Raw genomic sequence first — 14528 nt, forward strand, 5'->3', positions numbered from 1 at the left:
CCTAGGTAACTGGTGGCTCTGCCCACGAAGAGTAATCAATGGCCCTCTCCTCACTTTCAATGGCGGCCTTTTCCCCCACTGTTACTGCCTCCACGTCGTCCCTGTCACTTGGTAGCCGCACCGCAGCCTCCTCCGCTCCCTTCGCTGGCTGTCGGCAGTTCTGCAGGGATCCTTGCCCCAGCCACAGAAGCCCTGGTCCCGAACTGCACCGGACCCGCCGACTCTCTTCAACCACCGGAGCACCAGAGGAGTGAGTTGGAGCCCCTTAAGAATAATTAAGCAGGATAAATAGAGCTGGGCTAGCAGGAGCACAGAGATGTGCGACCGCTCAGCTCTCCATGCAGGCCACGCCCGTCTTATTGGTTATTTGACAGACAAGAGTTATACAGAACTATGGGGGAAATTTATCAAAGCCCGTGTAGAGGAAGAGTGGTGCAGTTGCCCATAGCTACCAATCAGATTGCTTCTTTTATTTTGAACAGGGCTCCTGAAAACTGAAAGAAGCGATTTGATTGGTTGCTATGGGCAATTGCACTGCTCTTCCTCTACTCAGGTTGTGATAAATCTCCCCTTATGTGCTGTAGGATTAGTTGAAATGAGGCTGATCTTTTAAGAAAAGCCATCAAATCTATTAGGCCAGCATTTCGAGCTCTGAGGAGTGTAGATGATACTTCTGTTGAGAACTTACAAAGAGGTAAAAGACAATAAATGCTAAGGTGTTGTACTGTACTATGCTGCCATACCATAATAATGATTACAAGGAACAATGAGCTTTTACATTTATATACATGCTACAATAAAATATAATGTGAATTTAGAGCAGTTAAAGCGTACCTGTCATAGTGCAAAAAAAAAAAAAAAAAAAGTTATATGTTACTCAGGACCCAATCCTGATCATGTGCATATAATTTGTATGTGTCTCGGACCTATATATCCAGAGATATAAGCATTTATCTGCTGGTGAGTTACTTTTTCATTGTGCAGGCTGGAGGGGGCCTGTCAGTCTGTCTCCCTCACAGGAGCAAGCCTGTGCAGTCAGCCAATCAGTACACTCTACTCTATAACCCTTTCCTCTCTGGTTTTATGCTGTGTCATGTTACACAGAGAAAGATACTTGGAGCTTGCCTGCAGTAATCAGAAGACATTATGGTGAATTCATAACAGGATAAAATTTATAAATATAAGAATAGATCTTTATAAAATTAGTGCAAGGATTTTTTTAGATAAAAGTACAGCATTTTTATGAATACGTGTTCTATCTGTTTTATCTTTTCCTAGTAAAGCTGGATGCTAATAAGCATAGCTGTCACTATGTGTGTCATTCATCTTTCACAGACTCCTGAATGTCTGATCAGGATTCCGAGGAAGCTTTGACTATTTCAGCATGCTGGGAGTTGTAGTTTAGTAACAACTGAAGCTGCAATGTTTGTAAATAACTGTTAGAGCAGTGTTGTCTCCAGCTGTTGTAAAACTACAGCTCCCAACATGTCCACACATCCTTTATCTGTAGTTTTGCATACACTCAATAGAAATCTCCTATACTGGATACCGGTATGCTTTACGGCCGGTATCCAGTATGCTGTAAAATCTAGACTAGTCTGTCTGGCTAAAAGACAGGCGACCCCTAATGGCGGCTATTTTGAGCTTGAATTTCAGGTGAAAATTTACATTTTTTTTAATAGGTGTATATTGTGAAATGTCATATTATAATGAGTCCTGCAACATATGAAAAGTTTTTTTTACAATGACAGTGCCTCTTTAAGTCAATTTTACTGATGAAAACAGTCACCTTAAGAGCACAATTATGTAGAGGAAATGCCTTTTTTGGCATACTCAAAAGACCTCAGCTACTGGGAACATACAGTGCCAAGTTGGAGAATCATTATAATACCCCATTAAAGGGGTATTACGGTGGAAAATATTTTTTTCCAAATCAACTGGTACCAGAAAGTTAAACAGATTTATAAATTACTTCTATTAAAAAATCTTAAGCCTTCCAGTACTTATCAGCTGCTGTATGCTTCAGAGGAAGTTGAATAGGTCTTCTTAGTCTGACCACAGTACTCTCTGCTGCCACCTCTGTCCATATCAGGAACTGTCCGGAGCAGGAGAGGTTTGGTATGGGGATTTGCTCCTACTCTGGACAGTTCCTGAAATGGAAAAAGGTGTCAGCAGAGAGCACTGTGGTCAGACAGAGAAGAGCTATACAGCGTCCTCTGTAGTATACAGTAGGGATCGACCAATATCATTTTTTTAGGGCCGATACCGATAATCGGTGGAGGTTAATGCCGATAACTTATACCGATATTCCGGTATAAGTTATCGGCAATTTTTCCCCCCGCGACACCGCTGCAGATCATTGATTTAAAGCGGGCGCTTTAAATCAATGCACTGCAGTGGCTTTTGCGCCACCACCCGCTTCTCTCCCCCTGCCTGTCCGGGGGTCCTGAGTCCTATCACCGCCGGTCGCGGTGCGGCGGGGCGGGGGGGCGTTGCGGGGGGCGCAGCATTATCGGCTTATCGGCAAGGTGATTGCCGATACCGATAATACCCAAAATTGTGATTATCGGCTGATAATATCGGCCATACCGATAATCGGTCGATCCCTAGTATACAGCAGCTGATAAGTAAAGGAAGGATTAAGATTTTTGAATAGAAGTAATTTACTAATCTGTTTAAATTTCGGGAACCAGTTGATTTGAAAAAAATTTAATAAAAAATTTCCACCGGAGTACCCCTTTGAAGACCTCTGCTTGTTTTCTGAGAAAGTAAATGTTCTGTAAACAGGTACAGAATTACAAATTAATGCTCTTGTTGCTTAATATGGTAACCATTAGCAGAAATGAAACAATGTATTAGCCTCCTTCAGAATGTTAATCTTCAGGGCTAAATCCAGTGCATAGTAGCACCCTAATGCAACAGAGTTTTATGTACATGAACATGCACATGAAATTTAACATTGATTTAAGAAAAAACTCACATGCGCAGAAGGGGAATCTATTAAAGAAAAGTCGAACCTTCCCTATATATTTTCCCACTAGATACAATACACACCTGTTATTCGTTTAAAATAAACTGCATCAAGATTACAGGTGTGAAAGCATTTTAAGGCTGGTGTCACACAGTGATTTCTGATTTATTTATGTTTTTTAATAAAAGCCCTGATGCAAGCTAGATGTTAGATTAAACAATACTTATGTATATGTATGCTGTGGATATTTTTGGGTGCAAGTGGCATCTGACCATAACTTTTTGTGAATGTCCTATTCTTATCATATCTATATACTAGTGTCGCCTTTTTTGAATTCATACGTGCCTGACTAAAAGTGTCAGCTTACTATTAGGCGTAGTGGCCATAATGAAAATTGCAAGATTTCAGGATTATTTAAAATATAGAAAGTAAAAATGGAATAGAAAAAAAAACAAAACACTGCCACCAAAATTAAAAAGGTACTCTGGCAAAAAGTTGTTGTTTTTTCTATAAAGAAGCCCAGGGTGGCTGTTTCAACAAAAAAGTTGTATAATTATCTCTCACGGTCCCCTGCTCCCTGTCGGTATTGCTGTTCCAGTCTTTGCTGTTATCCTCTTTCTGGACAGTAGGACCCCAATGTGGACAGTGATTGACTGAGTGGCACTTTGATGTATTGACCCCTGCACCAGGAAGTAGAGTACAGTGAAGACCGGGAGCAGCAAGTGGGAGGGAGGAATATTTTTTTATTTTTTATTTTAGCAGACATCCTGGAGATCTTGAAAATATTAATACTACATAAAATGTTACATTTTTACTTTCATTTAGATTGTTGTAAATGTTTTCTAGCTCTTGATAGAGCACATTAGAGAACATAACTTTTGTTGTGTTTTGGACTCAATTGTACTGGATTTGATACTGCTGGTTTGGTAATATGGTGGCTTTCCACAAACCTGGTTGTTTACCAGAGTTGATTTTCTTTAATAATGTACATTTGTACAGTTCTGTCTATACTCAATAATAAATTATCATATTTTGCTCCATACATCTACAAATGCTATACAGGTTTGGCCATTTATATGGATACACCTTAATAAAATGGGAATGGTTGGTGATATTAACTTCCTGTTTGTGAAACATTAGTATATGTGAGGGGGGAAACTTTTCAAGATGGGTGGTGACCATGGCGGCCATTTTGAAGTTGGCCATTTTGAATCCAACTTTACTTTTGTCAATAGGAAGAGGGTCATGTGACACATCAAACATATTGGGAATTCCACAAGAAAAACAATGATGTGCTTGGTTTTAACGTATCTTTATTCTTTCATGAGTTATTTACAAGTTTCTGACCACTTATAAAATGTGTTCACTGTGCTGCCCATTGTGTTGGATTGTCAATGCAACCCTCTTCTCCCACTCTTCACACACTGATAGCATCACCGCAGGAGAAATGTTAGCTCAGGCTTCCAGTATCCGTAGTTTCAGGTGCTACAGAATGGGCAAAACAAAAATTGGAACAGGACCCTCAGTTTACGCAGAAGATTTTGTTCAGTGATGAGGCAAACTTTTATGTGAATGGTGAAGTTAACAAACAAAACCACCGCTATTGGTCTGACACTAACCCACATTGGATAGATCCCTTCAAGACTGTTGGAACAAAAAAATTGATGGTATGGTGTGGTATATGGGGTACAAAGATAGTGGGGCCATTCTTCATCAATGGAAACCTCAAGGCCACTGGATATGCGAAATTGCTACATGATGATGTGTTTCCCTCTTTATGCACTGAAGCTGGCACGTTCCCTGAGTTTTTCCAGCAAGATGGTGCACCACCACATTATGGGTGTCAGGTCCGAACATTACTAGATGAACAGTTTCCTGGAAAGTGGATTGGTCGTCGTGGGCCATTTGAATGGCCCCCAAGGTCTCCCGATCTGACCCCCTTAGACTTTTATATTTGGAGTCATCTGAAGGCAATTGTCTATGCTCTGAAGATACGAGATGTGCAGCACCTGAAACTACGGATACTGGAAGCCTGTGCTAACATTTCTCCTGCGGTGTTGCTATCAGTGTGTGAAGAGTGGGAGAAGAGGGTTGCATTGACAATCCAACACAATGGGCAGCACATTGAACACATTTTATAAGTGGTCAGAAACTTGTAAATAACTCATGAAAGAATAAAGTTACGTTAAAACCAAGCACATCATTGATTTTCTTGTGAAATTCCCAATAAGTTTGTTGTGTCACATGACCCTCTTCCTATTAAAAAAACAAAAGTTGGATTCAAAATGGCCAACTTCAAAATGGCCGCCATGGTCACCACCCATCTAGAAAAGTTTCCCCTCTCACATATACTAATGTGCCACAAACAGGCAGTTAATATCACAAACATTCCCATTTTATTAAGGTGTATCCATATAAATGGCCCACCCTGTACATCCATCGCTGTGTTATTGGTGCAGGACCTTCTTCTGCAGATGGAGTGGTGTAGGACCTCCTGCGCCCTGAAATTACGCCATCAAGCAGCAGGCCCTGCACCACTCCGGATAACGTAGTGAACAATGAAAAAGCTTAATCGGTGGAGCGTAGGGAAGGTGAGAGGAATTTTTATTTTTTTAATGGTCTGGTATCGGCACCAGTATTAGAAAAATTCAACTTCCTCTGTAGTATACAGCAGCTGATAAGTACTGGAAGAATTAAGATTTTTAAGTAGCAGTAACTTATAAATCTTTTTTAACTTTTTGGCACCAGTTGATAAAAAAAAAAAAAAATATATATATATATATATATATATATATATATTCAACTAGAGTACCCCTTTAATGTCCATTCTAGTGAAGATTTTAGTTACATAATCATATCCTTTGTCTCATCTAGCTGTTAAATAGCTAACAGATATGATTGTGTGGACTGAAACGTGTGGAACATGCATTTTTACTTTCCATATCAGTCACACTAAGCTCTGGCCACACTGAAAGGGCTTCATGGGGTGCTTAGATTGCTTATTAACTTGCTTATTTACTCTTAAAGTTAATTACATTATTTACTCTACGCAAATAATGTAATTAACTTTTTTTCTCTATAATCACTTCACTGAATTTACTCTCAGGCCAAAATACTTACACTTTTACCCAAATGAGTGTTTGATAATGCAGATAGTAGGGCAGTATGAGGTGTAGTTATGTTAGGCAGCCTACATTGGTGGCTGTGTCTTGCGGTTCATGCAGAGGCCAGACCAACCACTCTCTTATTTCCATGGGACACTCCAACTAAGAAACATTTAAAGGGACTTTTAGGTCATATATCCAGTCAGAACTGAGCATTCTGTTTCTGGCTGAAGATTGATGCTATTTTGTGTTTTTTTTTTTTTTTTTTCATGTACGGTATATTTCTCTTAATTTTACTTAGTATATAAGAGCACAATAATGCTTACATTTAAAGCAATGTTTTAATAATAATGAAAAATGCAAACATTCCTTGTACTGGCAGGAGCACATGTTAGCTTAAGAAATGTTTATAACTAAAATGGTTTTGTGAGCCTTTGACAAGTTGTATATGTAAATTATTACTTATTTTATTGTACTATATCTATGTAGAAACTTTCATTTTTAATGGCAAGGGCAATGAATTTCATCCTTTCAAACATACTTGGCATGTTGATCACATAAAATAGGAATTGCAGATAACCCTTGGTATGTGATCATCATGGCAACAACTTCATGTTTTGCAACCTGTTGAATTAAATTATGACTGTTTAAAGCTATATTCTCTAGTTACTGGCTATTTTGCGTAGAACAGACCTAAATCTTCCTTAGATGCTTAAAACATTTTAAGGACGAACATATTTTTATGCTTAAACAATTTCGCATGCAAAGAACAAAATATTAGTGGCCAAGCAGCTGTTTCCATTAATCCAGATCAATTGAATGTACCAGACTTTAATTAACTCCCAGTTGTTTGTACCAAGTGTAGGGGTTCATTCGAAAATTCATTCCATTCCAAGCTTTTCCCAAAAAACTAGTGTGTTAGTGATTAAAGCCAATGAATATAAGGAGGTGAAAATGTCATGTCTTGCCAGTTATTTAGCATCTTCCCTTGCACAGTTCTTGAAATGTATTTTCCGATGAACACATTATAATGTTTAATTGTTGAAAACCTTGTACTTTTGAGCTCCAGTGATGCTGAGATAACACAGTGTAAACTCATTCAGCTGATTGGCATCTATGTAAATGCAATGTACACACATTTGTAAGGACTGTGCTTATCATATAACGTCTATGCAAGAATTGACTGGTTTAAAATGGGAAAGTTCAATAACGCTTCCTTTTTTACGTGAGCAGCTAGCTGCCTGATACGGCTTCAGATCGATTATGTACAAGTTGATTGGTGTTCGGCAAAAGGACCCAGTTATTGGCAGTGAACGCCTCTCAAACGTTTCTGTATATCAGCAATCAGTTAGCGAATGAGCATGTGTGCCTTTTACACCGGGCAATCCTCTGCTAGTTTGACTAAAAATGTCCTTGTGAAAAAGGCCTATTAAAGCGGTTCTCCAGGAATAGAAAAACAGTTAATTTCTTTCTAGAACAGCTCCACGTTTGTCTCCAGGTTGGGTGTGGTATTACAACTTGGCTCCATTAATTTCAATGGGACTGAGCTAAGGAACCACACCCAACCTGGAGACAGATGGGGAGCTGTTCGTGAAATAAATAAGCTCTGTTTTTCTATTCCTGGATAACCCCTTTAACTCTGAGCACACAACCAGAATTCATCATTGGTGAAATATTACACATTTTTCCAAATTACATGATGTATTATTATTATTCTTAATTAACTTAACCCTTAATGACGTCTTCCTTATCCACATCTGGAGGGTGCATCTAAACCCAGTTACTGCTCATTTTGTCGCGAAAGAGAACATGCAAAATGGAGGGGTTCTTGAGAGCGCTATTGCATACAGAGATGAAAGAATTTCAATGTACGCCAAACGTTACACAGGACTGGCTTTTATTCAAAAAGTCAAAATTATACAGGACAGCACGTATCGGCGCACACTCGTGCCTTCCTCAGGTCCACAACAATTTACAGCCTGTCGTCCTGACGAGGTTCCCTGTGTGTTGGCTCGGCCTGAGGAAGGCACGTGTGTGCCGAAACGCGTTGTCCTGTATCATTTTGACTTTTTGAATAAAAGCCAGTCCTGTGTAATGTTTGCCGTATGTTGAAATTATTTCATCTCTGTATGCAGTAGCGCTCTCAAGAACCCCTCCATTTTGCATGTTCTCTTTTGCTAAACTTTCTCCGTACCCCTCGGGATCACGGATAAAAAGGGGTCAGAGCAGAAAGCAGAAAACTGTCTTCCATTACTCCAGCATACCCTTAAACCTCATGGTACAAGGTGTTCTTGCCTCATTGTATATCCACAGAAGGTCAGTACGACACCTTGGGTGTTAGTGGTGGGTATTTGCAGTGTTTATCTATCCCGTCTGTTTTTAAATATTACACAAGGGAGCGCCCCATATTTTTTCCTGTTTTTCTCCCTCCTGCTCATTTAGTCATAATTTGTAGCCTCTGAACTCTGCTTAGATGTATGTAAAGCACATTTGTTAGACTATTAATTTTATACGTAATCCAGGTCTTAACCTGGCCATGCACATGATAATGGCCATCTGAACACTTGTTTTTCCAGTAATTATGCCCCCCCTATTAATATTATCACTATTATTATTATAAAAGGCCATTTGTAAAAATACAATAAAATTAAATGAATGAATGACTGTCACAAAAGGTGAAACAGCTTACAATCTTTAAAGGGGTTCTCCGGTGCCTAGACATCTTATCCCCTATCCAAAGGATAGGGGATACGATGCCTGATCACGGGAGTCCCGCCGCTGAGGACCCCCGTGATCTTGTACGCGGCACCCCGTTTGTAATCAGTCCCCGAAGCGTGTTCGCTCCAGGTCTGATTATCGGCGACCACAGGGTGGGCGGCGTGTGACGTCACGCCCCCGCCCCCATGTGATGTCATGCTCCGCCCCTCAATGCAAGCCTACGGGAGGGGGCGTGACGGCTATCACGCCCCCTCCCGTAGGCTTGCATTAAGGGGTGGAGCGTGACATCACACGCCGTCGGCCCTGTGGTCACCGGTAATCAGACCCGAAGCGAACACGCTCCCGCGTGCAAGATCACGGGGGTCCCCAGCGGCGGGACTCCCGGCGATCAGGCATCTTATCCCCTATTCTTTGGATAGGAGATAAGATGTCTAAGCACCGGAGAACCCCTTTAAGGAAAGGGGGAAAAGTCATAGGCGAGCACAGAATCTGCTTATAAAGTACTGTAGTTGTTGCAATGTTATTGTAGGTTTAGATTTTTTCTTAAATGGTGGGTTTACATGTTGCATTTGACAGTTTTAATGATGGAGGAGAGTCTAGTGTATTGGGGTAACAAGTTCCAGAGCATGCGGGATGCACAGTAGAAATCTTAAAAGCAGCAGTATGAGGGAAGACAAGAGGAGAACAAAAAAGTTGTGTCATTTCCGAAGATTTCATGAGGGGAGTTATGAGGAGTTGTAAAGGAATACCATGAGATATTATTATTATAATTTTTTTGTAACTGGCCTCTGCAGCAATCCTTCCTTCTTCATTAGATTACTAATGCCATTATTTTACTTACAATTTCTGCAGGTACCGGGTAACCTTCCTACTCCCAGTTTCTGTTATGTTCTTGCTATTCATCATGAGAAGGGCGGTGACAATATAAAGCAAACAAATGCTATTGCTGATCTGTACCTACCAACTGTAATTCACAATCTTAAAGAAATCCTTCAGGTAATTCACTAAACATAATATGGGATCTAAAAGTTTAAGGACATATGTAGGTCAAAGTAAAATCCTTCCACTTAAGGATCATTTTCTTCACGTCAAACGGATTGTAAAATGGTTGGTTTAAAATTGTATCATATCGCCAAAACGATGGTAGAACGTCTTTACATGTTTATGTCCATTTTCTTTTTAATTGCATTTATTGTTATGTTTTGTAATTTTTCTAAATAGTTCTGAAGCTACTGCGCATGTGCAGGGAATAAATTGTGTCTGTTTAAATGGATGAAAATGGATAGTGATATGTTTCACGTAGACAGTAATGTTTAAATTAATCTCATACGATTTTAATCAGTTTTTCAATCAGGACAAAAAATTTTGATAAAACACAATTTTACATCTGACAAAGAAAATCAGACAAAAATGTAAAGGGATCAAAATGGGTGCATTAGTTGGATAAGATTTGTGAATAGATGGATGTAAGAATCATGATGTAAATGCTCCCTAAAAAAAAGTTCATTTTGTAATTCCAATCATCCAGACGTTCTGCTAGTCTGGCATCGCAATTGTTTTGGTTTACTGTAACTCAAGGAGGAAGTGCAGCAACAAAATACAGTGAATGTCTGATTATGGTGAATATTCTGTGTAAAATGTAAATTTTATCATATGCAGCCAGATTTGTTTTATGCACCACTATAAGGGTTGTAGTAATGTTTTACACCAAGGTAAGATATAATTTTGATCTGGAAATGCAAGGATGAACATTTCAGAAAGTATGTGAAGAGTGCAAATGAATTGTGTTTAAACTGGATTAATCTAGTAATGGCATCATACCAGTTTATGTGATGGCATAACATTGATAAATTATACCATGTACGTATGTCCATTAGTCTGTTCATTTTATTTACTTATTGCTATTTATTATTTTTTTCTCTCCACCTTAATTTCTAGATGACCGCTTTGAGCCAGCGATGCAGCTTTTGGGCAACAGTGATATATGTTAAGCCTGAGGTAAAGTTTCATGTTTTTTCTCCAGAGAGATGGTTGTTTAGATAGAAGTGTTGGACCCAAGCTTCACTCTGCTACATGTGAATAATGATGTAAACTACAACAATTAATCAAAGACTAGTACATATATCATCTACTGCCATAATTAACAGTACCGAATACAGTCTACAAACATGGATCACTAGTCACATAGGTTCTGTGTGAACACGTAAATCTACTCAGGGGACATTACACCATATGTGTACTTATTACCACAGGACATGACGTTTACATTGCAGGGATTTCTATATATACAGTGGTCCCTCAACATACGATGACAATCCATTCCAAATGGACCATCGTTTGTTGAAATCATCGTATGTTGAGGGATCCGTGCAATGTAAAGTATAAGACAGTGGTCTACAATCTGCGGACCTCCAGATGTTGTAAAACTACAATACCCAGCACACTGGGAGTTGTAGTTTTGCAACATCTGGAGGTCCGCAGGTTGAAGACCACTGGTATTGGAGGTTATACTCACGTGTCCCCGCCGCTCTGGACCCGTCACCGCTCGTCACCGCTGCCCTGGATGTCGCCGTCCATCGCTGTTGCCGCATCCCCGGGGTGTCCCCGACGCTCCGGCAAGGCCTCTGCTTCCCCGGCATCCTCGCTCTCCGTCGCCGCCATCTTGTCGCTACGCACGTCGCCCCTATTGGATGACGGGACGGTGTGCGCATCGATGTGATGATGACGATGGAGAGCACCGACGATGCAGGGTATCCCAAAGAGGACGCGCCGGTTCCCCCTAGGACAGGCAAGTGATCATCAGCGGAATAACACGGGGCACCGTAAACGGCTATCCGGTGGCAGCTGAAGAAGTCTGCGCTGCCGGAGAGACGTTTATGCAATGGCTCCGACATACAAAAGCATTGTATGCTGATGCTGCCTTCCACATGCGATGGACTCTGAGAGGCCATTGTATGTTGAAATGATCGTATGTCGGGGGGTCACTGTATTGCCACTTGTTTGTTTTAGATAATATGGATTGAAGTTTAATTATATTGTATTATTTATTCATTTGTTTTGTTTAATAATTTATACATTTTCTCTTGCTGGCTTTGTACTACTGGGCAGACATTGTCATCTTTCAGTCCCAAACTGGTAGCTCACAGACCATGTTCTTTATCTTAAAGGGGTACACTGGAGGAAAAATTATGTTTTCAAATCATCTGGTGCCAGAAAGTTAAACAGATGTGTAAAATATGTCTATTTAAAAATCTTAAGCCTTCCAGTATTTATAAGCTGCTGTATAATCCAGAGAAAGCTGCGTAGTTCTTTCCAGTCTGACCACAGTGCTCTCTGATGCCACCTTTGTCAGTGTCAGGAACTATCAAGAGCGGAGAGGTTTGCTATGAGGAAATTTTGGAAATTTTAAGATTTTTAAATAGAGGTAATTTACAAATCTGTAAAATTTCTTTTTTTCTGATGGAATACCCCTTTAAACACAGATTTAATAAAGTAGTTGTTCAGGCATTCTCTTCTTCCCAGTCTGGCATTGGGGTTGTGGAGAGATGCAACTGCACTGGTTGATTTGGTTTCCAAGGCAAGTGTCCGATGTCCAGCAACTAACTTACCTGGGTTCATTTACTTAGATTAGAACCTGTGCACAATACCTACTTACTAGACATTACCTGTAGTTACTCAGCCCCTTTGCCCTGCAACTCCTGTTCACTCAATCTTCTACCTTCTTCTTGCTTACAAGACAAACACGCAGAGCAGGAACTGCCTGCTCAGCCAATCACTCGCCACTCACGGTGATTGGATCAGGGTACCAGACAGTGGCAAACAGGAGCTGCAGAGGACTGGGGCTAGGTAAGTATGCCTTTTTTACTCTATTCCCACCACCGCACCCCTCCTACCCCTGCAGGCTGCAATACCCAGGCATTTATTTTTATTTTTTTTAAATGACAACTTGAGTGATTTTCTAAAGTACCAGCGTATAATAAATATAAATAATAAAAATCGCTTTGAAAATTGCTTATTGAGATGTTAATTACTTTGAAAAAAAAAAAGTACCGTATTAGGCTAATTTCACACAGGTGTATTATGGGCATATATTTGTGCCCCTATTATGGCTGAGTGAATTAGTATCATAGAGCTGCTGTTTCCAATTCATTAAGCCACAGTTGGACACTCAGCAATTATATGGGATAAAAATTGTGCCCACTATATGCTTAAGTAAAACTGACCTTAGGCTGGGATAACACATTGCAACTGCGTTTTTCAAAATGTTTGTAGCTAAATGCTGCCTAAGGCTAGATTAGATTCACACAGTGTATTTTCAGTGTTTATTTTATTGTAAAAATGCGTCCATAAAATCGCAGAAAATGTGCATTGGATGGGTAAATTAATAAAAACAAAACAAAAACGCACCCCTCCTGTTGCTCATGGTCCAGCACCATCACTGCATTCCTGGCAGAGGTGCCCTGATGGTGTCACTGTACACTGTATACGGGACTGTTCGAGTTAATCATTGGCCCAGGCAGTCTTGTGCAACAAGAAGTGCAGGTGACCGCTAAGTAGAGTGAATATATGCATAGTGTAGAGTGACATCACCAGCACACTTATGCTGGGGACTCCGGAACTTACCATATACAGTATTAACTTTCCAAGTCGGATGCTGTACACTATCTAATGGTATTTTTGCCCATGAGGGAACTTTCTCAAAAATGCACAGCTGGTAATAATGGACTGCTACTGTCACATGTGGTGAGACTTAGGACCTGGCAGAGGTGGGGAAACATACCAATATGTTATTGTTTCAGTGCTATTCCTTCCAATTTCCATTTAGAAAATTGATCTTTCATACTGGTCATCGGCTAATAAGGATATCGGCCAATAATGATGAATATGCCTCTATGTTTGTAATAAACTCATCAGATTGTTGTTGTATGATGAAGAACCCCAGAAGGGCTGCAATCACAATGTACTCACATAATCAGTAGAGACAATTTTTTTTCTTGCTCTTATCAGTTGCTGACATGGTACTACACTTTTCTGCTACTGTTCTTCAGACACAAAGGAAGACGCTGACATCTGATGTCCCTTAACTGTGTCCACTCCTTATCTGTCCTTGTGGCCAGTCTGGGCTCACATCAGCCTTCCTGTCTGTGTAGCTGGAGCCCTTGAGTGAGAAGGATGAATCTTCCTGATTAGTTCTAGTCTAGCTCATCCTGGCATGTGGGACCTCAGGGTGTTACTGATGAAAGGCTATTACAGGTTATTTGTTACCAGCTGATAGAGAATAGTTGGGTAGGGGCAGTGCATATTTTATATGGCTTTTCTTTTAGTATAACAGCATAAAATTTGGTGACATACAGAATTAATGAATGGGATTATAGGTTGCACTGCATTAAGTAGCCCTTTGTTTAGTATCTCTACTGTCAAAAATCAGAAGCATAGCAATGTTTGATCATTCCTGGGACAGTACAGAGAACAAGATGTAAATGTTAAAAAGCTGCACAAACAGACTGAACTGATTTCAGCTTTCTCTCCCACTGCGTAATAGAACACATGGCTCACATATTTCTCATGCAGCTCTAAGTGTGTGCTACCCTCAAGTAACAATTTCTCACTGCATTAAAAAGATATTAAAATGTATAATTAATAGTTTTACATCAGTACTGACCTCACACACTGACAGCCATGATTAACTGACAGAAGGCAACAGCTTCTTCAGCTGTTGTAGGACTGCAAGTTCC

General features: G+C 40.1%; 1 protein-coding gene across 9 annotated transcripts in view; it reads left to right on the forward strand.

Annotated features, from left to right (window-relative positions):
- The window catches only part of SPIDR (scaffold protein involved in DNA repair), a 1058688-nt gene that overhangs the window by 807364 nt on the left and 236796 nt on the right, over nucleotides 1-14528 (forward strand). For all 9 annotated transcript variants that reach the window (XM_056521841.1, XM_056521842.1, XM_056521843.1 and 6 more), the window contains 2 exons: nucleotides 9646-9789; nucleotides 10732-10791. In XM_056521841.1, coding sequence (XP_056377816.1) covers nucleotides 9646-9789; nucleotides 10732-10791 — 204 coding nt within the window. The remainder of the gene's footprint in view (nucleotides 1-9645; nucleotides 9790-10731; nucleotides 10792-14528) is intronic.

Source organism: Hyla sarda, chromosome 5, assembly GCF_029499605.1.
Source record: "Hyla sarda isolate aHylSar1 chromosome 5, aHylSar1.hap1, whole genome shotgun sequence".
Lineage (NCBI taxonomy): Eukaryota > Metazoa > Chordata > Amphibia > Anura > Hylidae > Hyla > Hyla sarda.